The 27,274-nt window shown below is 41.0% G+C and overlaps 2 protein-coding genes across 6 annotated transcripts in view; one reads left to right on the top strand and one right to left on the bottom strand.

The window, feature by feature from the left end:
• The window catches only part of CCND3 (cyclin D3), a 95,767-nt gene extending 89,603 nt beyond the window's left edge, over positions 1-6,164 (bottom strand). Inside the window, exon 1 of one of the 2 annotated variants that reach the window (XM_078393117.1) lies at positions 5,963-6,164. The gene's annotated coding sequence lies outside the window, so the exon portion shown is untranslated. The remainder of the gene's footprint in view (positions 1-5,962) is intronic. The other variant, XM_078393116.1, reaches the window with a different exon arrangement.
• A 4,887-nt stretch (positions 6,165-11,051) lies between these two features.
• On the top strand, positions 11,052-25,691 carry TAF8 (TATA-box binding protein associated factor 8). 4 transcript variants are annotated; one of them, XM_020796779.3, is made up of 8 exons: positions 11,052-12,523; positions 13,912-14,068; positions 16,952-17,050; positions 17,508-17,570; positions 19,971-20,095; positions 20,872-21,019; positions 21,366-21,499; positions 22,308-25,691. In XM_020796779.3, the coding sequence occupies exons 1-8, from the start codon at positions 12,383-12,385 to the stop codon at positions 22,449-22,451; spliced, it is 1,011 nt and encodes a 336-aa protein (XP_020652438.3). In that variant the 5' UTR covers positions 11,052-12,382; the 3' UTR covers positions 22,452-25,691. The 4 variants fall into 4 exon arrangements, with proteins under 4 accessions (XP_020652438.3, XP_020652428.3, XP_078249239.1 ...); XM_020796769.3 differs by having other exon boundaries at positions 21,366-21,508; XM_078393113.1 differs by lacking the exon at positions 16,952-17,050.
• The last annotated feature ends 1,583 nt before the right edge of the window (positions 25,692-27,274 follow it).

Raw genomic sequence — 27,274 nt, 5'->3', positions numbered from 1 at the left:
CCTTCACCCTTGGGAACATTGGGCTGTTTGGGTTTGTTGCTGTTTTTTTAGTTGTCTAATAAAGGTACCATTTATCCTGCATTTATACTGTGGAAGGACCACACAGCTTTCTTTGATTGTACTCTGGTGAAGTACTTAGACTCCTCTGCTAGAGCTATCTAATGCTGCAGTGGCAGTAGAGTTCTCTAGCAAAGAATTCTCACCAATCTTCATGTCTCAGGATTCTGTAAGATGAATGACAGCCAAAGTGGAATTCAACTGATATACTGTAACAGTCTGGTATAGATACACCTAAGAAAGTAGGAAAACACACCCAAAAAGTATGATCTGAAGAAACTGTGCATCAGGTTATAGATGTAGTACATTATCCTCACCATGTGCTGTCAAGTCAATTCTGACTTATAGAGATCCTTTTCAGGATTTTCCAGGTAGGAAATATGTACTCAGAAGTGATTCACCATTCCTTTCTTTTGAGGGTGCCCTGGGACTCTGCAGTTTGCCCAAGGTTACACAGACTGGCTCAACATGCAGGAGGCAAAGTGGGGTATCAAACTCCCAATCTCTGGTTCTACAGCCAGATGCCTAAACCACTGAGCTATCCAGCCAGCTTACTCTGCCATATATTATGGGTATTCAGCATGTTTGTGAGGACAAAGCCGTGTGGAATTACATGCAGAAACATAACTGAGGCAAAAGCCGAAAAAAGAGAGCAGAAATGCTGAATGACGTGACCTAGTAGGTTAGATGAAATTACTCCTCCTACTACTAAAAAAAAAAAAACCAAAAAAACAGCAATAGCATACGTACTGCCAAGTTGACTCTGATTTATGACGACACTTTCCAAAGTTTTCTAGGTCTATAGTAACAGAAGTAGCGTACAATCCCTCTCTTCTGGGATTGTGTAGCTTGCCCAAGACCAAAGAGCTGGCTTTTTACAATATCATAATAAGATAAAATATTTGTAGTGTTGTCTCTTAGTGCTACATATGGAAGTTCTATTTTGTTTGGCTTTTCGATGGATGGATTCATCTTAGTTCTGGGTTTCGTTTCTTAACTGTCCATCTGTACTTCATGGTATTCTTTGTGAACTATTTGATATAGGTCAGCATCAGTCAAAACAGCTTAGTGCCATGTCTGTGTGTATACACAATACAAATCAGCCTGATCTTAAGTTATAACTGTATTTGTAAATATAGTTTATAATATAAATATATTACGTATATTAAATATAACTGTATTGTAAAATATACAGTAGTTTACAAATATAGTTATATTGCAAAGTGGCAAAATAAAGTTTCCAGATGTAGAATTAAAGAAATGTATGTACAGCATTCCAAACGGCGAGCAGAAAATACTTTACTGGTCTTCGTCTGCACCCTAGAGGCAAAAGAAGAGAAGGAACAAAAGAGTACATCCATATCTATATAAGAACAGCCACTTTTGGCTAGAATTGCCACCATTTCTTCACTTACTTGTAATGGGAAATTAGAGTTGCTTCTACAGGATGCTTTTATCCTGAAAACTGCTTTGCTTCTAAACCCAAACTTTTATGGGGAAGATACAGATTATGTTGTCCTTCATTTGGAACCCTCCTATTTGCCAAATTTTATTCACCACTTCTTCCATTTTTTTACTTATTGGAGTAAAAACCTGTTTCATACCTATGTCAGGAAAAGCTGCTTCAGAAAAACTCTGAAGCAGCTTTTAGACAAGGCAAATATCTGGAATCCACCATGACTTGTTTACTCTTCCTGCCCAGTATCTTCTCAGTGGTAATGCTGGGTGCCCTCATGCTTGCTGTCTGTAATCATCTTGTGTTTTTCCACTGTTTTTTCCCTCCCTCCAAATGGAACAGTTATAAAGCATTACAGTTACTTCATTCCTTTCACCTTAATTAATTTTTGGTGGTTAAAATAATACAATAGAAGGAATGGTGGGAAAACAAAGCGGGATTCTAAGAGGAATATGCTGTCATCTGGAACCCTTGTAGCATCCAGTGCATGGGACAGGGTGATGGTGTAATGAAAGCTTTATCTGGAAACCAGGGTGTATAAAAATCAATGTTTTTTTAAAAAATAAAATTGATTTAAATCATGATTTAAATTAAAAATTCTACTTTTGATGTAATTATTTAAAAAGTTTTAAAATTTAAATAATTATTTAAATTATAAATTAAATCAATTTGATTTAAATCAAATCCACCAGCTGGAAACAGATAGCTTGGTTTTATGTATGCTGAATGGAAATGTGAAAGCTCAAGGAGAAAGTGCAAATTTGGCAGGTTTACTCTTTTGTTGTTATATATATATAAAACATCCATATACTGTGCAGCAGATGGATGAAGAAATCCTATCCAACTTCAGACTTTGCTGATGATAAAAGCCATTCTGCAGTAACCATGGCCTCACTTGATAGAAGGCAAATGATTTCAAGACATCCAGTTCTGATCTGCGTAGGTCAAAGCCTTCAGGTCAGACAGTTAGACAAGAAACTTAAGACAGCTATAATTTTCTCTACACACTTCTGGCTACAGTCTTCCATATGACATATGAAGCAAGACGTTAGTGCATCTCTGATAGCTCAGTATGATGGCTGATACTGTATTTCACTGGGAGCCAGGGTGGAAAGAGAGCTGTGAAGAAGCTAGGGAAAATTAAGAGCACAAAATCGGTTGAGAGTTGCTTTAGTTGATTTTCAACAATACTGTACTGTATTTTTGATGTCGCCCATTACTGGGTACAGGTAAAATCGAGTCTTCCATAATACGTGTTTAGAGATATACAGTATATTGACATAGGTATGAAACTGCCTGTTCCTCTCTGCACTTGCAAAGGACTGTGGTGCAGTGGTTAAATCGCTGTACGACAGCCAAAACTGTACTCACGACCTGGGCGGGGTTCAATCCGAGGTAGCCAGCTCAAGGTTGACTCAGCCTTCTATCCTTTTGAGAGGCAGTGTATAAGCAGCACACTTTGCTTTTGTTTGATTGTACTGATGTGAAAACCCAGTTTGCTTAGGTCCATTTTGACTCTGCGAACTCTAATCCATAATCTATTAAGTGACTCCTAAGTAACCCAGTTGTCTGTGTGACTGGAAGTTAAGACTTTCCTGAGGTTCCATTCACTTTAAGAGGTAGGTAGATCTTTTCATATTATAGGACTGACATTCTCTGCTGTTTGCTTAAGAACACACCAGTATCCCATTTTTGCAGTGTTCCAATTCATTTCAATGGGTTTTTCAAAAAGAACTACACTATCTTCTTATCAAAAGAGATAAAGGCTGAAATCCAGTAGCAGAATTTGCACCACATAAAGCTCATGTTGTAAGCATACTTGCTTGAAAGTGATTTCCATTGTTAGTAAAACCATTCTGGCAGTGATGATTTCCAGAAATTAAAGATTTCCCTTCTCCATCCTGTGGCCTCCAATTACTTCCCTATTTAGAGGGGCGGGGTATAAATCTAATTAAAGTAAAGTAAATTTCCAAAAAACCAATATGGCTGATGACATAATCAGCTTTACATGGTGTACATTTCACTACTGGATTTCATCTCTTATGTCATATCTGGAACATTGTGGCATGAAAGAAAAGCAGGCTACTCCACTGTCTAAACTGAACAATGGACAAGAGATTAAGTCAAGCACCCACCATCTCATCATTCTCCCAAAAATCACAGCTTCTCCAAAGCCAATTTCCCCTCAAAAAAGTCAATTATGTGCAGTATATAGCTTGCCTCCAACATCTGTATTGAGGCTGCATCAGCAAACTGATGTGGTAACAAAGAGTTTGCTTATTGATCTTGATATGGATGTGGATTATCTATTACACACACATGCATGTGATGTATTTCCTTCTTCATGTTCTGTGTGTTCATGCTATGCTTGAAACATATGAAAATGGCTCTGCTGAAATTCTAGCTCATCGCTCCCAGAAACAACTCTGAGTTCAACTGCTATGTGGGAAAATCTCCTCCACTTCCTGACGTTAATCCAATCCATTGACCAACAGCAATGATCTGACATCCTTTTTGCACCCAAAATCTTTGTTTTGTGTAAAGGCAATTTTAATCAGGCAAAACAGAGTCTTACAGCACCTTAATGACTAACAATTAGCGTAAGACATGGCCTGCAGTCCAGGAAAACTGAAGCTATGATAAATTTGTTTGTTCTTAAAGTGCTGCAAGACTCTTTGGTGTCTTGTAACACTTTAAAGACCAAAATATTTATTATAGCATAAATTGTTGTGGACCCCTTCCAAATGTTTATATCATAATCAGTCACCCTTTGGTATTAAGAGTCAGCCAGGATAGGAGAATTTGTCTGAAACTACTGGCTCAGGATGACAGTAATGGCAATGATGATGACTACTATTGCCACTTAGAAGTATAAATTGCCTAATGACTGCACAGTAAAATAAAATGACAACTTACTGCCTGGAGCCTACAGTCTAACAACCAAATTAAAAAAGAACAGTGAGTGTGTGTGTGTGTGTGTGTGAGAGAGAGAGATAAAATGATGAGAACAAAGCAGTTTGAAAACTATAAGGTACAAGGAAGTGCCTGTCAATTGTCAGAAGTACAGGCTGCACATAGGAGGGCCCAGCCAAAATTAAGAGGTATGATTTTCAAGCAACATCTAAAATGTAAAGCATAGAAACATAACAGATATTAGAAGATATGAATTCCCATTGTAAGGGGGATTAAGGGATCACGGAAGCAGACAGGAACATCAATTAGAAATTCAGGAATTCTACCAGACATTTCCCCACAAGTCTGTTTATTTATGTATTAATTGCAATATTTATCAAAATCTCACAGGCCTGGCTAGAAACAACAAAACCATTTAAACAATGTGAAACAATGTAGCAATCTAAAACTGTTTAAGATGATGTAAAATGATGTTACATTATTTAGAAAGGGGAAAACACATCTGCCTACCTGGGAGAAAAGTTAGTGGGTTTCCCCCCTAGTTCTTCTAACACTGCCATAAAACAGGGCACTCTAACCTCTCTCTGCAAAACTTCTCACCAGCAGAAAAAATCATGACCAAACTCAAAATCAAAGCAACAGAACACCCCCTTATTAGCAACTTGGAAAATGCAAAAGAAGTACTTTGAAATAACCTTTTGGCCATCAAAAGGTGTATGCCAATTAAATCTAAGCTCCTAATCAAACAAACATACATATTTCATGTAGTATATACTAACCAGATGACACCAGCAGTACTGTTATAAATAGGGAGTTGAAGGGATCATGTTATATTCAGAAACCTAACAGTGGAGTAAAGAATAGCAAATACATAAACTACTTACTGTCCCTTTGAAAGTAGTCCTCATATATATGAATCACAGCTTTAGCCTGCAAAATATGTGCGAGTGGGCCACATAATTTTTTTCAAATGGTTCCTCACATGTAATCTCCATGAAAGCACTGTGACACATACATATGCATATATGTGTTTGCTTGTGGTATGCAAGCTAAACTTGCTGAAAACCCCTCTTCTATGCATATATGTCTTCTTTTTCAAGAGCATATGCACATTTTGAATTTGGGATAGGTCTCCTAAATATAAAACAGAATGTACCAAGAAGCTATGGTATTTTACTAAAGCACAAACAGCAGTACTAATAAGAAAAAAAATTAAGGCAAAACTATTACATGCAGAAAAAATATATATGAAAAGATGTAAGATCCAGACTTTGTCAGATTTAAAACAGACACAGTGAAATCAGTAGTGCTTATGCAAGCCAAGACTATCTTAAGAACTATTCATTTTAATCAGTCTTCTCCCATCTAACAAATATAATTTGCATCCAAGATACAACTGTGGTCAGCTCCTGCACATTGCTCACATGGTCAAACGAACATCACGAAGTCTCAGTCGAAAAAATCTGTGCCTGTATTTCAGAGATCTTTGTTGGCAATTCCTCATCTCTTAGAATATAAACTCATTTTACAACATACCTGATAAAGAAACAGATTCCTCCCTTGCTGATGATCAAGATCATTTCACTGATGATTTAAAAAAAGGGGAAAAATCCAGTATTCCCAACATTCCAAATTAATTTTAATTGTTCTGTTTTTCTACTGACATCAAAACCAGAAAGCAAATGCTGCCAGGAAATTTAAATCCACACTATCAGGCTTTTAATTTTCAGTGTTCTGATAGTTGTTTACATTTCTGTATTTCAGCACTATTATTGGTTGGAACAACTTCTCTCAGTCACATGTATTGTACTTAAACAGGAAGTGGGGAGCAGAGGGATTGTAGAAGGTAGGTTTCCTGTTGTACAGGCTGTTATATACACAAACGCAAGGTTTCACGCTCAGCAGAGTTTTGATGCAAAGGTCACCACCCTATGAAGGAAAGTGAAGCTAAAGAAAACACAAGTTATTTATCAGTTCTGAAAAACAAAAACAATGGTGCTGACTGTTACAGTGTTACAGGGACCCAGGCAAGAGAGCAAGGCTACTTATACATTTGTATATGTAAAAATCTATACAATGAATGCAGAGGTTGGCAATGTCATCACAGTATGGTAGTATGCTGGGTTTGTGTAGGCATCCTTCAGTCTTGAGAGACTATGGTAGGGTGCTCTGAATGGAGGACTTGGAACAGCGTCTAGTGTGGCTGAGAAGGCCAATTCGAGAGTGACAATCTCTTCCAAATTGAAGACAAATACAATCTGTCCCCTGTCCAGCTCCCTGGTTTTTCTTGTTTCGGGACTGCCTCTTTGCCTTGGCCTGCTGTACAAGTGTCTCTTCAAATTGGGAGAGGCTATGATGCACCACCTGCCTCCAGGCTGAATGCTCAGACGTCAAGGGTTCCCATCTGTTGAGGTCCATTCCTAAGGCCTTCAGATCCCACTTGCAGATGTCCTTGTAACACAGCTGTGGTCTCCCTTGGGGGCGGCTTCCCTGCACTAATTCTCCATACAGGAGATTTTTTGGAATCCGACCATCAGCCATTCTCACGACGTGCCCAAGCCAACGTAGACGGCGCTGTTTCAATAATGTATACATGCTGAAAATTCCAGCTCGTTCTAGGACTACTCTATTTGGAACATTGTCCTGCAAGGTGATACCAAAAATCCGTCGGAGACAACGCATATGGAAGGTGTTCAACTTCCTCTCCTGCCATGCACAAAGGGTCTAGGACTCGCTGCAGTTTAGGAGTGTGCTCAGGACACAGGCTTTATAGACCTGGATTTTGGTGTATGCTGTCAACTTCTTATTAAGCCATACTCTCTTTGTGAGTCTAGAGAACATGGTAGCTGCTTTCCCAATGCGTTTATCCAGCTCGACATCTAGGGAGAGAGTGTCAGAGATTGTTGAGCCAAGGTACACAAATTCATGAACAACCTCCAATTCTTGCATGGAGATAGTAATAGAGGGAGGTGAGTCAATGCCCTGGCACATGACTTGTGTTTTCTTCAGGCTGATAGTCCAGAGTCTTGGCAGGCCTTGCTAAAATGATTTATGAGTTGTTGGAGGTCTTCAGCAGAGTGGGCAACAATGGCTGCATCATCGGCAAAGAGGAAGTCCCACGTGCATTTCAGTTGGACTTTGCTCTTTGCTCTCAATCTAGTGAGATTAAAGAGCTTTCTATCTGATCTAGTCCGGAGATAGACACCTTCTGTTGCAGTTCCAAAGGCCTGCTTCAGCATGACAGCAAAGAAGATCCCAAACAGGGTTGGCGCAAGGACACAACTTTGGTTTACTCTGCTTCGGATGTCAAAGGGATCTGATGTTGAGCCATCAAAAACTACAGTGCCCTTCATTTCCTCATGAAAGGACCTGATGTTATTAAGTAGTTGAGGTGGACATCCAATCTTGGGAAGTATTTTAAAAAGTCCGTCCCTGCTAACAAAGTCTAAGGCCTTTGTGAGATCTATGAAGGCCACAAAGAGTGGCTGTTGTTGTTCCCTGCATTTCTCCTGCAACTGTCTGAGGGAAAATCCCATGTCGGTGGTAGATCTATTAGCTCAAAATCCACACTGTGATTCTGGATAGACTCTGTCTGCAAGCACCAGGAGTCTCTTCAGCACAACATGGGCCAGCAGCTTCCCTACAACACTGAGAAGAGAGATACCACGGTAGTTATTGCAGTCGCCCCTGTCGCGTTTGTTCTTATACAATGTGACGATGTTTGCGTCCTTCATGTCATGTGGTACTCCACCTTCTCTCCAGCAAAGACAAAAGACTTCATACAGCTCAGTGGTGATGATATCTTTACAGCACTTCAAAACTTCAATGGGGATGTTGTCCTTTCCAGGTGCCTTGCCAGAGGCAAGAGAATCCAAGGCCGCTTTTATTTCTGTTAAAGTTGGTTTACCGTCCAGTTCTTCCAAGACACGCAGGCACTCGATGTTATTTAATGCCTCTTCAGTTACTACATTCTCTCTAGAATATAGCTCAGAGTAGTGCTGCACCCAGCGTTCCATCTGCTGTGCTCGGTCCTGGATGATCACGCCTGTAGTAGACTTCAAGGGAGCAGATTTCTTCTGTATTGGACCTAAAGCCTGCTTGATACCGTCATACATTCCCTTGATGTTACCTGTGTCCACTGCTACAGTATCTGTATCTGAGAGCAGAGCTGAAGCCAATAATCATTGGAACATCTCCTGGCAGTCTGTTGGACTTGGCTACGAGCCATGCTGGGTTATAGTGCCAACAATGGATATTGGAGACCACGCAGCTCAAAAGATGTGTTCACAAGGAACATACCATCAAGACAAAGCACACAGAGGGGAAAATACAGCTTGATCGGCTGTGCATTCACAGTTTATCAAATTGAGTTTCCCCGTGTAAACTTCTATAACAATCTAGATGACAATCTGCAGGAGTTCAGCAGGAAGCAGGAGAGAGCCTGGCTTGTACAAAGCTGTGGCAAGATTAAAGAGCTAAAAAGTGCACAACAGCAATTTCCCTCCTCTCTCACTTTTTAAAAAATTCTTGTAAGGGGCCCTAGTGATAGTGTATTCCAGTGCTGAGCTGAAACCTTTTTTTAAAACAAGAAACTATGTGGAAACTTAGGGTGCTTGGTTGAGGGGAACTGACATACGAACATCTTTTGTGCTGGATCAGGTGATCACACTGGGAATAAAGTAGACAAAAGCAATGTCAAACTGATCTACAGAAAAGGCAATTCCACAAGGGGCTTCAGTACATTAAGCTTTACATTGTGTATGGTTAGAGAGATAGAGATAGATAGATACAGTAGACAGAGATAGAGATAGATAGATAGATAGATAGATAGATAGATAGATAGATAGATAGATAGATAGATAGATAGATAGATAGATAGATAGATAGATAGATAGACATAGATAGATAGATAGATAGATAGATAGATAGATAGAGAGAGAGAGAGAGAGAGAGAGAGAGAGAGAGAGAGATAGAGAGAGAGAGAGAGAGAGAGAGAGAGAGAGAGAGAGCATATCTTGTGGGTTGTGTTTTCTACAGATTCTTGGAAATCCAATATTTATTTATTTATTTATTTAACATATGCCGCCCACACTGTCTGAAGGTCTCTGGGCGGCTTGCAGCATTTAAAATACAATAAAAAGGCAAAATAAAAGGGCAAAATAATTAAAATGCAATTAAATATTGCAACTTGTTGTCGTTTAGTCGTTTCCAACTCTTCATGACCCCATGGACCAGAGCACGCCAGGCCCTCCTGTCTTCCACTGCCTCTCCGAGTTGGGTTAAATTCATGTTGGTCGCTTCGATGACATTGTTCAACCATCTCGCCCTCTGTCGTCCCCTTCTCCTCCTGCCTTCACACTTTCCCAAAATCAGCGTCTTTTCCAGGGAGTCTTCTCTTCTCATGAGATGGCCAAAGTATTGGAGCCTCAGCTTCAGGATCTGTCCTTCCAATGAGCACTCAGGGTTGATTTCCTTTAGAATGGATAGGTTTGTTCTCCTTGCAGTGCAGGGGACTCTCAAGAGCCTCCTCCAACACCACAATTCAAAAGCATCAATTCTTCGGCGGTCACCTTTCTTTACGGTCCAGCTCTCACTTCCGTACATCACTACAGGGAAAACCATAGCTTTGAGTATTCGGACTTTTGTTGGCAAGGTGATGTCTCTGCTTTTTAAGATGCTATCGAGGTTTGTCATCGCTTTCCTCCCAAGAAGCAGTATTGCAGCTAGCAGCCATTAAAAGAGGGTACCTTGGATTTGTTATAACAAACTTGTTTCATACTTACACAAATGCCAAAGTAGGTGATATTTTTTATTGGACCACAAAAGTAAAACAAATAGCAAGCTCTCATTGGTGGAATCCACTTCCTCAAGCTCTAAGCATGCCCTCTTCATGGACGGTGCAGAAAAAGCAGTTGATGTTATATATCTGGCAGAGTTGACTAGTACTTTTGTGAGGCTGGGCCTCTTACTGTTTCTGCAACAAGGTTTGGAATTTTTTTCAAGGTTTGGAATTTCTTGATATAAGGCTGCAAATTATCTGTGATCACTCATTTCTTGATGTGTGCAGAATGAACACTTATAAAGAAATTAATATACATGGGATAATTCACTTTAGAAAAAACTGAGACACAGATTAATTAAGTATGTATTGTCTTCTCCTGAGACTCATGTATCAGGCCCTCCATAAATATACACTAATGAAGAACAGAGCTCTAGTGAGTAACAGCAATAAAGCTGTTCCTACAGCAGTTAGTTTCTTCCAGGAAAAGCACAAGTAGGGCAATAGCCATTCCCCACCAAAGGCCTGGCATTCAGCTATTTGTTTAAAACCCTTCTTTTAATGCCATCTAAGCTAGGGAACAACAATTCGTAGCTGTGGCAGGAAACTCCACAAATCAATTACACTATGGCCAGAATGCTACTGCAAGTTTACACTTGCAGAAGGATAATCACTTAAGTACTGCCCACAACTTGCCATTCCTTAATGAGATGCTAGAGGCATTCCTAGGCACATATCCCATTACATAACTAGGCACACATCCAAGAACACAGCCAGCTTGTTAACAAGCAGCAATTTCCTTTATACAAGCATACAGAAGAGGAGCAGGATCTGTTCTAGATCATCTCAGAGTAAAGGACATGTAATTGTGGGTTCAAGGTATAGGAAGCAAGATTTTGGTTGAAAATGAGGAAAAACTTCTTAACTGTTAAAGCAATATGACAATGGAAACAGTCACCTAGGGAGGTGTTGAGCACTCCAGTGCTGGAGATTTTCAAGAGAACATTGTGACAACCATCTATCAAATTTGCTTTGATTTTGATTCCTGTATTGAGCAGAGTTGGACTTGGTGGCCTTAAAGGCCCTTTCCACCTCAATTATTCTATGATTCTATAAATCGACAATAGGGTTCTATTGTTTGAAGTAGTGTCTTCTTTCTCTCTCTCCTAAATCAAATGCCAAGCAAATTGGGTAAAACCCACATTCCAAACCAGATATAAACACATTAACGTCTATACCGGTAATAACTGCCAGTGGGATATTTCTCATTAGCCTGCTTAAGCAAAAATAATTTTGTACCAAATTTAAAGGCTGACTAGGGTTGTTACCAATAAGACCTTCAGGAGGCCACACATTCATAAGGTCATCATAAGTCAGAAATGACTTGCAACCACAGAAGAAGGACAAACGGCTTTCCACTGGCATAAACGTTTAAGGAAAGCAGTTCACTTCAGTTTTTTAAAATGTTTATCATCTCATCCTCGGTATATTTTTTTTAGCTTTTTACAAGAATGTCACATGCTGCAACTTAATATTTACCTTTCTAGTTTATTGACACAATTCAATGCATGTTTGTTGTTGTTGTGTGCTATCAAGTTGCCTTCATCTTATAGCTATCCTATTAAGCATCGATCTCCAGAATGTCCTGCAAACTGAAGCCTGTGGCTTCCTTTAGGGAATCAGCCCATCTCTTATTTGGTCTTTCTCTTTTCCTGCTGCCTTCTACCCTTACCAGCGCTACTGTATTTTCTTTTCCAGGGAATCCTGCCTTCTCATTATGTGCTCAAAGTAGGAAAGCCTCAGCTTCAATCTTTTTGCCTTCAGATACTGTATATAGTTTGGGCTTGATTTGATCTAGGGCTTGTAACTAATGAGTGTGACTCCTAGTTCTACCCACAAAGGCTTGGGCCACAACAAATCTGTTTTGGACTTCAAACCCAGCTGCTATGACTAGTGAGAAAGGACCAAAGAGACTAGAAGCCCACAATCATCTGGAGTGCCTAAGGTTCCCCATACTTTCTGTAAGCTTCGGCTAAAGGCACCACAGGTTAATTTTGCTTTGGTTTCACAGAAAGATGATGAGGGCTGGCGCTTCCTGTGGATCCCCTCGAGCCCGCAGCCCTGCCCTCCTCTAGAGGAGCACCTCTGCGTTTCCCAGGCCGCTTAAACCCCCTTAGATGAAAAAGGAGGCTCTCAGCGGAACAGGCACCAAAGGACTACAAGCCCCACAAGTCTCTTCGCAGCGGCGCATGCTCGCAATCTCCCATGGATCCAAGATGGCAGATACAGGGACCGGCGGGTCTAGTAGCTCGAGCACGGTAAGGATCGGTTCTGAGAGAACGATTCCCTTTTTTGTGGCACGACCCGCCTGGCAGCCCACTCGCACTGCCTGTGGCGGGGGAGCCGTCGCGATGCTCCCACCGCAGCCTTCATTAGGAAACGGCGCGAGGCCTCGAGCCCCGGGGAACTTCGGGTTGGGATTGGAGAGTCCGAAGAGGCGGGCGGCTCCTGATTTGCCGATCTCCTTTCCTCCTGATTGGCCCCGCCAGCTGCCCTTTAAGCCGTTCTGAATTGGTGGGAGTGGGTTCGATTCCTGGGGCTTCTTTTTTTCCCCTGGCGGCGGCGGGAAGTTCCTGGTGTAAAAACCGATTGCGGACAGGAAAAGGGGCGAGGAGATATTAGCTATGGGACCGTCGTTCCAGTCGTCCTTCACTGTTATGGTTTCTAGGTCTCATGGGAGTTGTAGTTCGAGAATATCTGGAGGGCCATGTGCTGGCCACTCCTGCACGCGAAGCCACCCAAAGGGTCCACACATCGGAAAATACATACATTTAGTTTCTTATATTAACTGATGCAAGGCGGGACAACTTGGAACCCTCAGGTGTTAAGGCTACAGCCTCCATCTTCTCTCATGTTGGCTAGGGCTGATGAGAGTTGCAGTCAGCTGTCATGTAGAAAGCTACACATGCCCAGTCACTCCAGTTCTGATGGTTGAGGGACGTGATCAATACACTATTTTTAGTGACCAGGATGAGACCTCCTTCCCCATAAGTCTGCTGTGTTCAGAGTTGTGCCCTAGTATACAAAACTGTCATTCAGAAACTTTTTAACTTCAAGTGAAGTAGGGAATCTGTGGCTGTCCTGATGTTTTGGATCAGAGTCCCGTTTGATAATTTATTGTATCTTCTGAGTCCTAGCCCATTACTTTGTCCATGATTATACAACACTGACTCAAGTGTTTAAGCTAGAATAAAAAGGGAATCATCTCTTAATGTGGCTATTGCTTTCCCCAAGGTAAATAACCACAGTAATTTTCATGGTAATTATGTAGACAGGAAACTGCACTGTCAGAATCCAAGACATTAGAGCACATTTTGAACTTATGAGCAAACATTTCTTTAACCTGGGAGGAGGGGGCCTGCCCTGCTTGGTTGCCAACAATCTATACTTTTAAATCACATTTGGCAGCAACCATACCTTAATTATACTAACTTCTGCATATCTTTATGTTGGGATTGGATAATGTGTAGCCCTACAGATGTTGTTAGATTGCATCTCCCATCATCCCCAGTAGCATATCCAGTGGTGAGGGATGATGGGAGTCATGGCTCAACAATATCTGAAAGACTGCATGATTCCAGTCTCCTGGCTGTTTGTTCTCCTTAGCCCTTACATGCATTTTCTTGCTTTGCTTTTATCTGAGAAGCGCTCAGGTGGCAAACATTCTACAACTCCATCAGATAACTATTATTTGGCTCGAAGAAGGACACTCCAGGTGGTGGTCAGCTCACTACTGACAGAGGCTGGGTTTGAGAGTGCTGAGAAGGCTGCTGTGGAAACGTTGACAGAGATGCTCCAGAGCTGTAAGTACTCTCTGCCTTGTGAAATTGGTGTCTGTTAGAAAGGCAGTGTCATTTTCCTAGTATTAAATATGCTAGTCTAAAGAAACAGCAACACCCCCTAGAAGACAATGATAATTTCAGATCCCTTCAATTCACTCTACTCCATAGCCTAGAGTGGTCCTGAGTTGGCTAGATAGGCGGGATATAAATTAAATTAAATTAAATTAAATTAAATTAAATTAAATAAATAAATAAATAAATAAATAAATAAATAAATAAATAAATAAATAAATAAATAGCTAGCTAGCTAGCACCAAACCGAAGGAGATTTTGTTTTGGTTGCAGTGGCTACTTTTGCAGCAATTTGGGAAGTGCCATTGGTAATATGGCAGGTGAGGAATAAAGAAAGGCAGGAAGAGCATCGATCTTATATCAGGTCGTAGGAATACCAGGTTACTATGCTGAACACCAATTAAAACATAGCATGGATCTTCCTTCAACTTTGTTCACACAGAAAGCTTTTAACCATGGCTTTTTGAGCAAGCCATAGTCCTTCTTATAGCCAAACAACATGGTTGTGGCTTGTTTGGCCAGTTCTGGTGTGTTTTCCCTCCATTGCTTTTGCCAGTATCAAAAACTCCAGCTGTAGTAAGGATTTGTTTCACCTGTATATTTGTGGATGGAGTTAGTTTTGTGTGAGGATTGCCTTTATATTGGGGAAAATTTTGCTTGTGTGCATTTGTTTGTTGTATGGTACAGTTTACCTATATTTTGGGACTTTTTTGTGGAGTGTGGGTGGTGGAACTTGTAGGTTTATTCTTGTAGGATATATGTTTTGCTTATATCTGGAAGTTGAGTTGTGGCAACTAGACTTCTTCCTTATTGAGTTGAAACATTTTGCTACTCATCCAAGTAGCTTCTTTAGTCTGAGGAGAGTTGGTAGGAGACCCCTGAGATATCCTCCACGTTGGTTTCCCTTCCCAACTTACATGTTTGTGTGAGGGGGAAATTGTCGTATGCAGCTGCAGTGAGGTTTTCATTGAATGTTTATAGTTATTTGTGGGAGATGTAAGCAAATTTTAATGAGGTGTGTTGTGTTTATTTTTCTGAGCACCATCACTTTTCCTTCTGTGAAGTGGGTATTTTGTTGTGCCTTGTGGAAGCAAATATGTGATTTAGAGATCAGAGTTTTGCTTTGTAGCAGAAAGGAGTTGGGTATATATGGGAGACTGTTTCTAGAGAGAATGAAGAAAGTTTGAAGGAAAAGCAAGCAAGGATAGTTTAGCCTTAGGAGTGTTTCCTTTTTAGCTTTTCAGTACAGAGAAAGCCGTGTTTGGAGCACTGAAAGAAATCAGGAATAAGCTGACTATCTGCAAATTACAATTTGTAGGGCTACTTCAAGCCATAAGTGCAAAAGGGGGTTTGTTTCTCAATACGGGATTAGAGTGGCAGAGAAACTACTTTAAAAATGACGTAGTGTTATATGCGAACCAGAAAATTGTGGTGGTCAAAAGGCATTATAATAATCAATGAGTCTACAATCTGAGTCTACAACGAGTCTTACCATAAGAGGAGTCTTCTTAGAGCAAACTAAAGGCACATCTGTTTTAGCATTTTATTTCCACAGTGGCCAGTCTAGTACCTATGAGAAGCACACAAGCAGAGCAGAGCACAATGCTCTTCTCCTGCTAAAGTTCCACAACAGCTGATCCTTGAGGTAGTGGACGGTTATTGTAACCAATGATTTTACCATAGCTGTTGATATCCTTATCTTCGATGCAGATGTCTAATCTCCTTTTAAAGATGTTTGTTGTTCTCATCACTGCATCTTGTAGTAGTGAACTCCGGAGTTGAACTGTGTATTGAGTGAGGTTTTACTTCCTTTTACCTGCTTCTGATGTCCCATTGTTCAGCTTTAAGGGATGACCTCAGGTTCTAGTGTAATGAGAGCACAGAAAATCTTGCGTGCACTTTTTCACACTGATTTTAGAGGCTTATATATTCCTTACTCGCTCTTTTCCCTCCCCAAATAAAACAGTCCCTAACTTTGACATTTTCCTTTTTAAGGAATTTCTACAGCATCCTGGTCATGTTGCCTTTTTCCTTATATGTTTGTGTGAGGGGAAAATTGTCATATGCAGCTGCATATGACAATTTCCAAAATCCTTTTCAAGTTGTAAGTCTGTGTATACATAGAATTCTAATTATGAGGACACGGGGGACTTATATAAAAGCATTATGACATTGTTACTTCTATATTCAAACTTTTTTCCTAATCATTTATAATTTGCCTTTTTCATCATAGCCATTCGTTGCTATTTCTCATCCCTTCCCTAGTCTGTCATTACCATCTGATATCCTCTGGGATTATTATTAATTCAACTCCCCAAAATGTTGCGCTGTGCTTACTTATGTTTAATTGCATTTGCTATTTTATTGCTATCTGAAGATGGGTAAATGTTTTTCTTTAAATTGTCATTTGACAGTTCTTTAATCATGATTCCTAGATATGTCCATATAGGAAAATATTTCTTTTCTAATATGGGCTGAGAACTCAGCATTGAATATTGGCTGAAACCCAGTTGACACAACTACACCATGTACATTGTGATGAGGTCCTCACCAGGCAATGTTTATCTTCATTTTAATTTAATTTAAACTTTCTATCCACCTCTCTTCAGATTCCTGGGCTCCCTTTTTTCCTGTAGAAGCTGTTGGGATCCTTGAGACAGGGGTTGGGGGAGTCTTTAATATCAGAAAATTGCCACTGGCAATCTCCACATGCCAGGAATGGTTAACAATTTTCAGAGAGTCAGCTTCCTAAATTCAGGATTGGGCTAATAGAAATAGGTAAGTGACTGTGTTTTTCAGATTTCAGTTCTATAGTGATCTTTGCTTTCCCAGATATTTCAGAAATGGGGAGGAGTGCAAAGTCTTTCTGCGAACATACAGCAAGGACTCAGCCAACTCTATCGGATATTGTTGTTGCCTTAGTTGAAATGGGTGAGTGCTGGGATATGTGATTTACTCTTTACACGGCTGTACTGCTGGTGTGGAGACATGGGGAGGGATTGTTTACCTATGCTAAATCAGTGAATACTGATAACTTCTGCAAAAGATGTAGAGTTAATTCCTTTAACAAGGGGTGCTAGATCTGTTGGGTTGAAGCTTGAAGATGGATTACCATGAGATTCTTGAGGAAGACGAGCATGTGTCATTCCTTTTATACTTCTCTCTGTCACACACAGACACCCATACTTGTTCTGGAATCTTTGTAATCTCTCTGGATTGCTCCTTGAATTGCTCTGGAATTAGCAAGGGGAGAGTACATATGAGTGAATTGATTGTGAATGTTGTAGTCAGGATGCCAGACTTCAGTGGTGAATGGATTACAACTGAAGGGTGAATTGGTTTGTTAGATTCTTCTTCCTTTCATTCTTACTTCCTTCTTGCATTTCAGGCTTCAACATGGAAACACTCCCTGCATATGCCAAACGGTCCCAGCGGATGGTGATCACTGCACGTATGTGAGCTATTGCCTTGTCTTGATTGCTCTGTAAATTTGCTGAGAGGACGTCTAGTCTAGTGGTCAGGACGTGTACTAGATGCTTTAGAATTGTGATCCGTCAGTCTCTTCAGTAAATGTAGAATCGGCAGGAGAAGCGATTTTTGCAACAAATATGTTACATTAGGCAACCAGTTCACTGTTTGTTCAGTTGGGAAGAATGGACTTCATAGATTCCATTGGGTCCTTGTACTGGGAGAAAAGAGATATATACATACAACAAATCATGAACAAGTTAGCGAGTTCTCTGCTACTTCTTAGGATCAGGTAGTTTATGCCAGCTAGTGGGGAAGTTCTCTGTATGTGAAGCTTCTACCTCATGGATTCCACTAAGATCAATAGAAGGGGGTTATTTATACTAATTCCATGCCAGTTCTTGAAGATTTTGAATCCTGCAAATCCAAAGCTAACTTTGTTTCCAAAGTGTCCCATGTTCAGGGCTTCCTCCAGCAGGAATATCTCTGGCAGTAAATACTCATCTGCAGATGTCTTCACATGCATGGATGCTGAGGCACAGACCCTTGTGCTTGTTTTGCAGGGAAAGCTTTATTTCCTCAGTACCTATGCATCCACTCTACACCCTTTTGGGAGGCTATGTGGGTGAGTGGGTGTGGATGGAAACAAGCTTTTTCCACCTTTGCAAAATAATAATCTGTTTATGCTGCTACAAGTCTGTAGATAGACTTGCCATGTTATGCAACTTAATATGTTGTGTAAATCAGTAATTCATGAAGTGAAGTTTCATGTATTTCATGCAATTTTTATTAAACCTATCACTTGAACAGTCAGATGTTGGTTTCTATACCCTGTGAGAAAGCGGCACTCAAATTGACACACAGTTCTAATGACTTCACTGAGGTCTGGGCTCCAGTCTTACAAGTGCATGTCTTTGGAAATAAGTTTTGTTGGAATTTCTAAGGCTTTGAAGATAAAACATGCTGCTTATATACCACCCCACAGTACTTAAAGCACTCTCTGGGTAGTTTACAAGTTAATTATGCTGGCTACACATTGATTTTGTGTTGAGGATCAAGATACTGGAGATTTGTGTGTATGTGAAAGACTACAGCCTTTATATCTTCCTAAAACTTCAGAACTAGGTAAAGGGAGGAGGCACTTCTGCAGGCTTAAGTCATGGCTGAAAAAATCTCTGTAAAACGAATTCCAACCTACTCTAGATTGGGTGAAAGCCAGTACCCCATTGTACCAGCAGTGAGACTCAATTTATCTAAGTCTGTTTGAAGCAGAAAACGGATGGTTTGCCACTTGATGTTACCGTGATATAATTTTCATTAAAATAATGAATAACAGAATTTATTGTGATTTGATGTCACCATAGAGTCCAGAACTACATTTTAGGTGGAATGCAAGATTGCCATTTAAAGAAAGGTGTCGGATGAATTCCTTATCTCCTTCCTTTGTAAAGTGTAATGCCACCTAATACATCTATGTGAATTCATCTATGATGAGGTAGAGGAGGCAGGAGAATTTACCGTATTTGCTGGCGTACAAGGTGACTGGCCGTATAAGACAAAACCCCCAACAGGAGAAGGAGGAAGAGGGGAAACGGGTGGGTGGCGGGCAAGTGCACGCGGCTGGCTCAGCGGCGCGGGGCGGCGGGCAGCCCGGCGGCGGCTCAGGCATGGCAGCAAGAGGGTGAGCAAGAGTGGAAGAGGCTGAGTGGGAGGCGGCAGGAGAAGGAGGAAGAGGAAAAGGGAAACGGGCGGGTGGCAGGCGAGCGAGTGCGCGGCTGGCTCAGCGGCGTGGGGCAGCAGGCAGCCCGGCGGCAGGCTCTGGCCGCTCAGGCATGGCAGGCTGTGCTTCCCTCCCTCCATCCAGACCGACTGCCTGCCTGCCTGCCTGCCTGCCTGCCTGCCTGCCTGCCTGCCTGCCTGCCTGCCTGCCTGCCCGCCTGCCTTCCTCCCCGGCCAGCGCGGCCCCGCGTCATTCAGTGCACCCGGCATACAAGACGACCCCCCCCCCACTTGGAGGCATGTTTTTTGGGCTCAAAAAGTCGTCTTGTACGCCGGCAAATACGGTATATGATCCCATAAATATGGTGATCCTGTGTTGGGAGCTAGAGGAAACATGGTGGTGCTGGCAGGCCTGTGTCACAGTAAGCAGGATATCATTGCACCCTAATATTCCAGCATTGATCTATGTTAAAGTCTTTATATAGTTGTTTTTGTCATGCTATCCTGTCTGTAGGGCTGCTTATTTTCATTCTCTTTGCTGAAACACCAGTACTGTATTGGCTCTCCTAAAGTGAACAGAACCACTAGATTGTTTCCATGTTAAATTGGGCTCATAGCCACATGGCAGAAGCTGCCATAGCTGAATTTTTGTTTCCATTTGCAGCCCCTGTAACCAACCAGCCGGTGACTCCAAGAGCCCTGACAGCCGGGCAGAACAAGCCCCATCCATCCCACATCCCTGGTCACTTCCCAGAGTTCCCAGATCCTCACACTTACATCAAAACACCGGTAAGGAGAGATGTCTTGCATAAACATGACTGTATATTCTATGCACAGACTCTTTTTAATCAGAAATTGGTTGGACCTTTAAAGACAAAGACCTCGATCCAATTAACTATTCCTAACTAGTAGTCTTAAGGAGACCCAATGAATGAATGATTGAATGGTGGGTTCATGTAAATCCCATAGATTTAATGGGTCTGCTCCTGTTGGAACTACCAGGTGGATTCAGGCCAAATTATATGCTAAGTCTTTTAGAGTTCTTTTCGTCCTTTAGGAGAGCAGTGGGCAAAATCTGTTATGTGGTCTGAATTTGTTCCCAAGGCTGGTTTTATAGTCCTCAGTACTGCTACAGATGTTTGTATCATTGTATCTTGATGTGGTGGGACTATCCCCCCCAAATCCCCTTTTTGTGTTAGGATGAGGAGCTTGGGGCACATGCTTTTTCTGGGAGCTGAATCAGTCTTGGAGGCTTTAGAGAACATGGTTCCAAATCACAAAAACAGGCTTCCTGCCTCTATGCCATAGACTGGGAAAGGGAGAGGCAACCTGAGGGATTTGCAGATGCAAAACTCAGAGTTTGTCAAAACTGTCTACCTCTGTTTTAGCATCACCACAGTGACTTAGCCCCATTTGTTTATTTCTGAAAAATATATAAGAAGGTTTGGTTATCCAATAGATAGATGTGAATTTAACTGCACCTGGATTGCCCATGAAGATTATGAGTCCTACATGTTTGAACTCCCTGAGTAGTCATAGGTTGCCTCCCTCCTTTTCCCTTACAGACTTACCGGGAACCTGTATTAGACTATCAGATCTTACGAGAAAAGGCTGCTTCCCAGAGGCGTGATGTTGAAAGAGCTTTGACCCGTTTCATGGCAAAGACAGGAGAGACCCAGAGCCTCTTCAAGGATGATGTCAGCACCTTCCCCTGTAAGTGATGTCGAAATTGCAGTTACTGTAGTCAGGCAGAGCTTCCCATTGTCTTAACAGTGTTGAAAAATTACTTAGGCTCTTGTACTGTGCAATATGGTCTGGATGCCATTGTGTTAGAAACTTTCAGATGTAGCCCATGGGATGAAGTTAACATATACAGTAGAGGATTGCAATACATCTTTTCCTGGGTATAAGAAAAACCTTAATGGAAAGAAATAATGTTAAATAATATGTGGCTCAATCTATAATAGTGCATTTCCTCCCATGATTCATCCATTCTTGGCTAGATAACTGAGGAGTGAGTCTCTGTTACTGAAATGATACCTTTTCCCCTTTTATCCAGTGATAGCTGCCAGGCCTTTTGCAATACCTTACCTGACTGCTCTGCTTCCTTCTGAGTTGGAGATGCAACAGATGGAGGAGACAGATTCCTCTGAACAAGATGAGCAGACTGACACAGAAAACCTCCCCCTGCACGTGAGCATGGTAGAGCTTTAGAGACTCTGTCTGATACAGGGTGACATGGGCGCCAAGATCCTGTGAGCTCCTCATTAAATGCCCACCAAAAAGTATAAACACAAGGATGGAACTGGAAGATTTGGGTGCATATGCTTTTTGTTTACATAATTCTGGCTGCTGAAAAGCCTTTGTGATTTTTTGAGATGTTCGTGTGGATCTACTAGCAGACACTAGGTTCCCCCACAAAAGGTGCAGACTTACCAGATGTCCTTGTGCCGGAAAAGAGTGCAACACTTTACAAGAGAAGGATGACTCTGCGAGATTGGAAGGAGGGACCATATCTTAGCTACTAGGCCCAAATCTTCCTCAAATTGAGCCAGTTACTTGTAGCAGCTGGCTGGGACTGAATGTGGATGGGATGTGCGTCTCATCTATTTTCTGTACTAACTTGTAACATCTAGGCTAAAAAGTGGACTGGGGCATAAATTGTGCACAGATGGGCAGGGAAACAGCACAGCAAGAAAGGGAACTCTGGTCCAGTTGCCTGGCAACAGAGATGCCTCTTCCCCTTGGTATTCTGTGTAAGAGCAGTCCCAGGTTTGACTTCCATTGAAAACCAAACCTTGTGAAAATTAGGTGCAATGCTCCCTTAGTTCTAGAACATCTCTTAGCCACCAGAGGGCACTTTGACCATCGGATATTTTTCGTTTGCTTCTTCCTGCACTTGCCCCCAAATGTCTTAATTGTCTTCTGTCTTGATGTTTCTCGCATGTCCAGTGGTTCTTGTCTTACTCTGACATTGTTCATGTCCTGTCCTCCCTGCTAGGATGATTCAGGAGCTGAGAAGGAGAATGCATCCGTATTACAGCACAACACCTCTCTTTCTGGTAGCCGAAATGGAGAGGACAGCGTGATAGACAATCCTTACCTCCGCCCGGTGAAGAAACCGAAAATCCGTAGGAAGAAGTAAACTGTGGCAAACTGTTGGGCTGGAATAAGGGAAAGCCTTTGGTCCTCTAGTCATCCTCATATTGTCAAGAAAGTGGCATATGAAAAGCAGAAAGTCATTGGCGGTTGAGGGCTAGATGGAAAGGTGGCCTCTCCAGTGTAGAGGAGTGTCATTATCTGCAGCAGTTTATGATAATTTAAGGTGAACTCTGACCCAGAAACACCAAAGCACACGTGGATTGAAATCAATCTCTGCCCTCTTAAGGAACACCATAGTGCAGTTTGTTCTTCATCTTTAGCTGGGCCTTATTTTTGAGGACTGCAAGCAGATCAATGCACAATGTAAAATTCTTTTTCACATTTTATCAGGTTTCCTGGAACACCATGAAGTGAGTAATCTCTCCTTTCTTTGCAGCCTGTACTTCTAATGAGATTCAGGCCATGCCACCTTGCTAAGTATGATTTGTAGATGAGATCACAGGTGGCCAAGGGCACCCACAGGATATTCACTGCTGTGCCTTGGCAAAAACTGAGACCACTTCAGAACCACACTGGTCATATTTTCTCAAGGTCTGTATGTGTTTGAAGCTGAGGTTTGGTCTGACTCGAGTTCTAGTGCAAGCTGTTGAAGTTTAGTAATAGCACTAGAGTGAGTAAAGAAACTTCCCTTCAGGTTTGCTAACTGAAGTGTTTAAGAGCTAATTTCACAATACGTTTCCTTCTCAAAGTGCATTTATATTTCAACTTGTACATTGTGTTCCTTCTGGTGGAGAGCTCTTTAGTTTGGTTCTTTTGGCTGCACTTTATGGCTCAGAGTCTTAGATTTCTCTTTTATACAGCTTATAGCAGTGGTACTTCTGTAATATGAAGCAGAACAGTCTCATGCAACAGAACTTCAGGTGGCCTTGCTGCTTGCTATATTGCCTAGTCAAGACAGAAATAGCATTTTGGCGAGTTAAACACAATGCTTTTTGGAAAAAGCAGCTGCTTCTGTGAGTGGCAAACGATGAGGAGCTGCTGAGAACACATTTTTACTGCTTTTTAAAATGATAGTGGTACAATATAACCAAGAAGGTTTAAGTGCCAACATTAATGCTTTCCCAAGAGCTGAAAATGTCACCTTTTTATAACAGCTGCTTCCTGGCAACACTGGGCTCTAAATCAGTCCATAGAACTATTCGATGAAAGCAAATGTTTGAGAAAAGCTCTGTTCCTAGTTTCTGAATCAGATGATTGACATGTAGTCCTTTCACCCAGCAGTTCCCTTTATTAGGTTCAAGTTGAAACATAAGATATTAGACTTGGGAATATGCTGTGATTTCTAACATTGCCATGCATTTCCTGCGAAAGCAGTGTTTTCCATTAGAAACTAATATTAATCTTTTCCTGAGGCAGAATGGTGGGTTTTATGTGAAACTTTTGTGTGTATGGCTGAAGTGCAGAAAGAACATGACTTTCTCAAAAATCCTTCCACAGTAAGGAGTGTTTTTGGCACATTTCACAAGAAGAAATAAAATGCTTGTGAGAAATATAAAACCCTGAGCCCACAGAGGCCCCTGTTCCTAGTCTCCTCCTGATAAAATTGGCTTTCATTTATTTTATTTGTTTTCTAATGCCCTTTGGGATGAAATTTTAGATCAGCTGGATGTGGAAGAAAACAAGAGTAACAAGATTTCCTGAAGGACCGTCTTTCAGATGCCCTCACTCTACAAACTGTACTTTGGAGAGTTGGGAATGTGTGGCCAGATCCTTTTCCTCTCTCTTTTTTGGTGCCACCTTTGTTTATTTCCTTGATTTCTTTTAGCTAGCTACAGTGTCTGAATTAGGCCAAGATAATGATGTAAAAATGGGTTTTTTTGGTTATCACTACTCATTATTGTGAGGAACATTTTAAATGGTAAGAAAATCCACTGGTTTGTACCAGACAGCCAGTCTCTATTTGGTGAATGTTAGATTGTGTTCCATCTGTGAAAGCTCAAGTTAGCAGTGATCCATTTTCCACCACAGCAGGACTGGCAGACAGGATATTCCATTTCCAAAACACAGTGCTGATGTTTCCTGCAGGTTGTGCTATGCAAGATGAGTTGTGCTGTGGGTCTGTATTTTTGCGGACCACTTGGGAAGCCCTCTGAACTCAATTGGTCCTATCATGGATTGCCCGCAGCATCCTTACCGTGCAAGTTCTACTTACGGTACTTACTGTTTATAATGTTCTGCGTAACTCTGCACCTAATAGGTCTTGCTCAAAAATCTGCCAGTGCTAGTTTAACATCACTATTTGTTCATCTTTTGATCTATCCATACAGTTATCAGGGTAGACCTATAGGTTTCTGTTCTGTTCCTCTCTCACCTATTTGTCAGTTCTCCTGGATAAGTTAATAGCTCCCTTAAAGTATGCAAAGCTTCCCCAAGTGACTGGTTGTTTGTAATGCTTTCCCCTGTACTGGGGTGAGCAGTTTCCTAGGAGTGAAGGAAACACACCACACTGAAGGATTGTACCACTGCAATGATTCCACAACTCCTGGCGATATTTAATAGCCACTGCTCAGGTTCCTGGATGTGCTAGAGTCACCATAATACACTCTCACGCTGTACAGTAACACCATAGAATGTCTCCTTCCCTTCTCAAAGAAGCAGAGAAGGTGAGAATGGAGATCTTTGGTGGCACAAATGGAGAAGATAGGGATCCCCAGAAATGCCATAGAGACGTGTCTTCCCAATCCCTGTTTTAGAGGCTTATGTATTTATTGTTCAGATAGGGAATGCTTCTTAAAGTGTTTGTTAAAAACTGCTCGATGTGGAAGGGACTTAAACATGAGACCTGATGTGATTGGGGCTTGCATTTAATGGGGATTTCTGCTCCGACTTCCCTAAAACCTGCACCAGATTAAGCACAGTTTGCGTTTAGTGATGGTCTGACTTGGGTTCATAGGAAGTTCTTATTTGGAATTGGCTGCATCAGTTCCAATGGAGTATTTTTCAGTGTCATTTAGAGAAAGAAAGGGTGGAGAAATGATTGCAAATTTTGAGAAAAACCAGTTGTTAACCTTTTTGCCAAAACATTCTTATGCCGTGGTTAATCATGGAAATGTTGCTTGTATAGATTAATGTAAATACAGACAGTTGTATATTTATACATGTATATATTTTTGGTCACCAATTAGGCTTTTGGGCAATTTTAAAAAGGGCATCCAAAGACACAAAAATAGTGGAAATAGTTTATTTTTTCAATTCAAAATAAAAGTGTCCTTGCACAAGCCAATCTGAGTCTTTTTCATTTTATCTGAATATGGTCTTGCATTGGGATTGAATGTGCATTCTCTTAATCTAGTATTTAAAAATAGAGTCCCTTGGAAAAATGTGAATATGGCATAAAACTGTCCCAGTTCTCAAAAGTATGTGCTATGTTCACAAACTTGTAATTTGACCTTAACGGAGCAGGTTCCTATATGACAGATGACCTTTTGGATGGTCTCATTTCAAGCTGCTTAGGTTTATATGCATTTTAATAGAAGATCAGATTAGTGCTTGCTTGTTATGCAGAAATTTTATTCTTTAAAGATGATGTTAAAAGTGGTCATAATCCTTTATGTGCTGAAGCATTTTGGATAAATGCAACTCCAAAACTGAAACTTTCAGAAGATCACAATGTCACTACTGAAAGTCAATTTTAGATATACTGTATAATGGTGGGCGCCAAATGTGTGTCTCTTAAAGTTTTATTTCCCTGTGGAGAGTTAGAAAAGTGTAGATAAGATAAAAGAAGCATCAAAGGAAGATATTTCTGGTTGGGAGTTTAGTTCAACCCTGTGCCATTCCTGTAGTGGAATGGCACAGGGTTGAACTTCAAGAGTTATTTTTAAGATGGCCATACAACCTTGGCAGCTAGAGCAAAAGCAAATGGCTGCTATTTTGTTTCAGATGGTATTAATTAAAGAATAAAGTACAAACTTAAATTCGTAAAACAAAGAACTGCCCTATGAAAATGATGTCTGGTTGTGATCCCTGAATTCTCTGAAAATGGTTTATTATAATGCACACTGATGTTCACTTTCCAATTGCTTTCTGCAAGTAGGAGTGGCTAAACAAACTGTAGATCTTATGTATTTTGTGATGTTTGACCCTGACATTCTGGCTTATCTCTCCCTTAGCAAGTCACTGTAACAAGCCAAGGACATGCCATGGTTTAAGCCTTTGACTGAGACAGAAATACAACCTTGGATCTTGTAATAAACAAACCACAGACAGAGCAGGTTTTTTTTCCACACCTGCTTGCAGTAAGAGTCATCCCCTGGAACTGTGGCTTATTCTGAAATGCTAAGCAGGGTACTGCTGTGTTCTAAAATGACCAATGTGTATTCTGTTGAAAGGCTGTGCAGAAGATGATTATACTTGAAAGCCTGTAATGAAGGATTCCTTGGAAATGACAGCATTGTCACTTTCACTCATATGCATCTGGATGTCTTTATGATCTGGTGTCAGAAGGAAGGATCTTGGGCATTTATTTATTGATTTAAAATATTTTACCCTGCCTTTCTCCTTGAAAAGAACCCAAGGCAGATTACAACAATGAAAGACAGTACGGTATTCAAAGTTGAAAACAATGAGTATACAATGGCGGTTAACATCATTAAAAGACAATATTTAAAGCTAAGAACAAAGAGTAAAAAGACATCTTACATGATTAAAAGGCAATATTAAAGCTATAAATAAGTATACATTAAAAAAACTGCCCCTGTGTTTTGAACTCACTAAAGTTTCCTGACACTTTCTATTGGCAGCTCCACATAGAGCGCATTACAGTAATCCCATTGGGAAGTAACGAGGGTGTGTGGCACAGTGGCC

The sequence above is a fragment of the Pogona vitticeps genome, chromosome 4 (genome assembly GCF_051106095.1).
Source record: "Pogona vitticeps strain Pit_001003342236 chromosome 4, PviZW2.1, whole genome shotgun sequence".
NCBI classification, from domain to species: Eukaryota; Metazoa; Chordata; class Lepidosauria; order Squamata; family Agamidae; genus Pogona; species Pogona vitticeps.
This window is presented reverse-complemented; position numbering and strand designations above follow the sequence as displayed.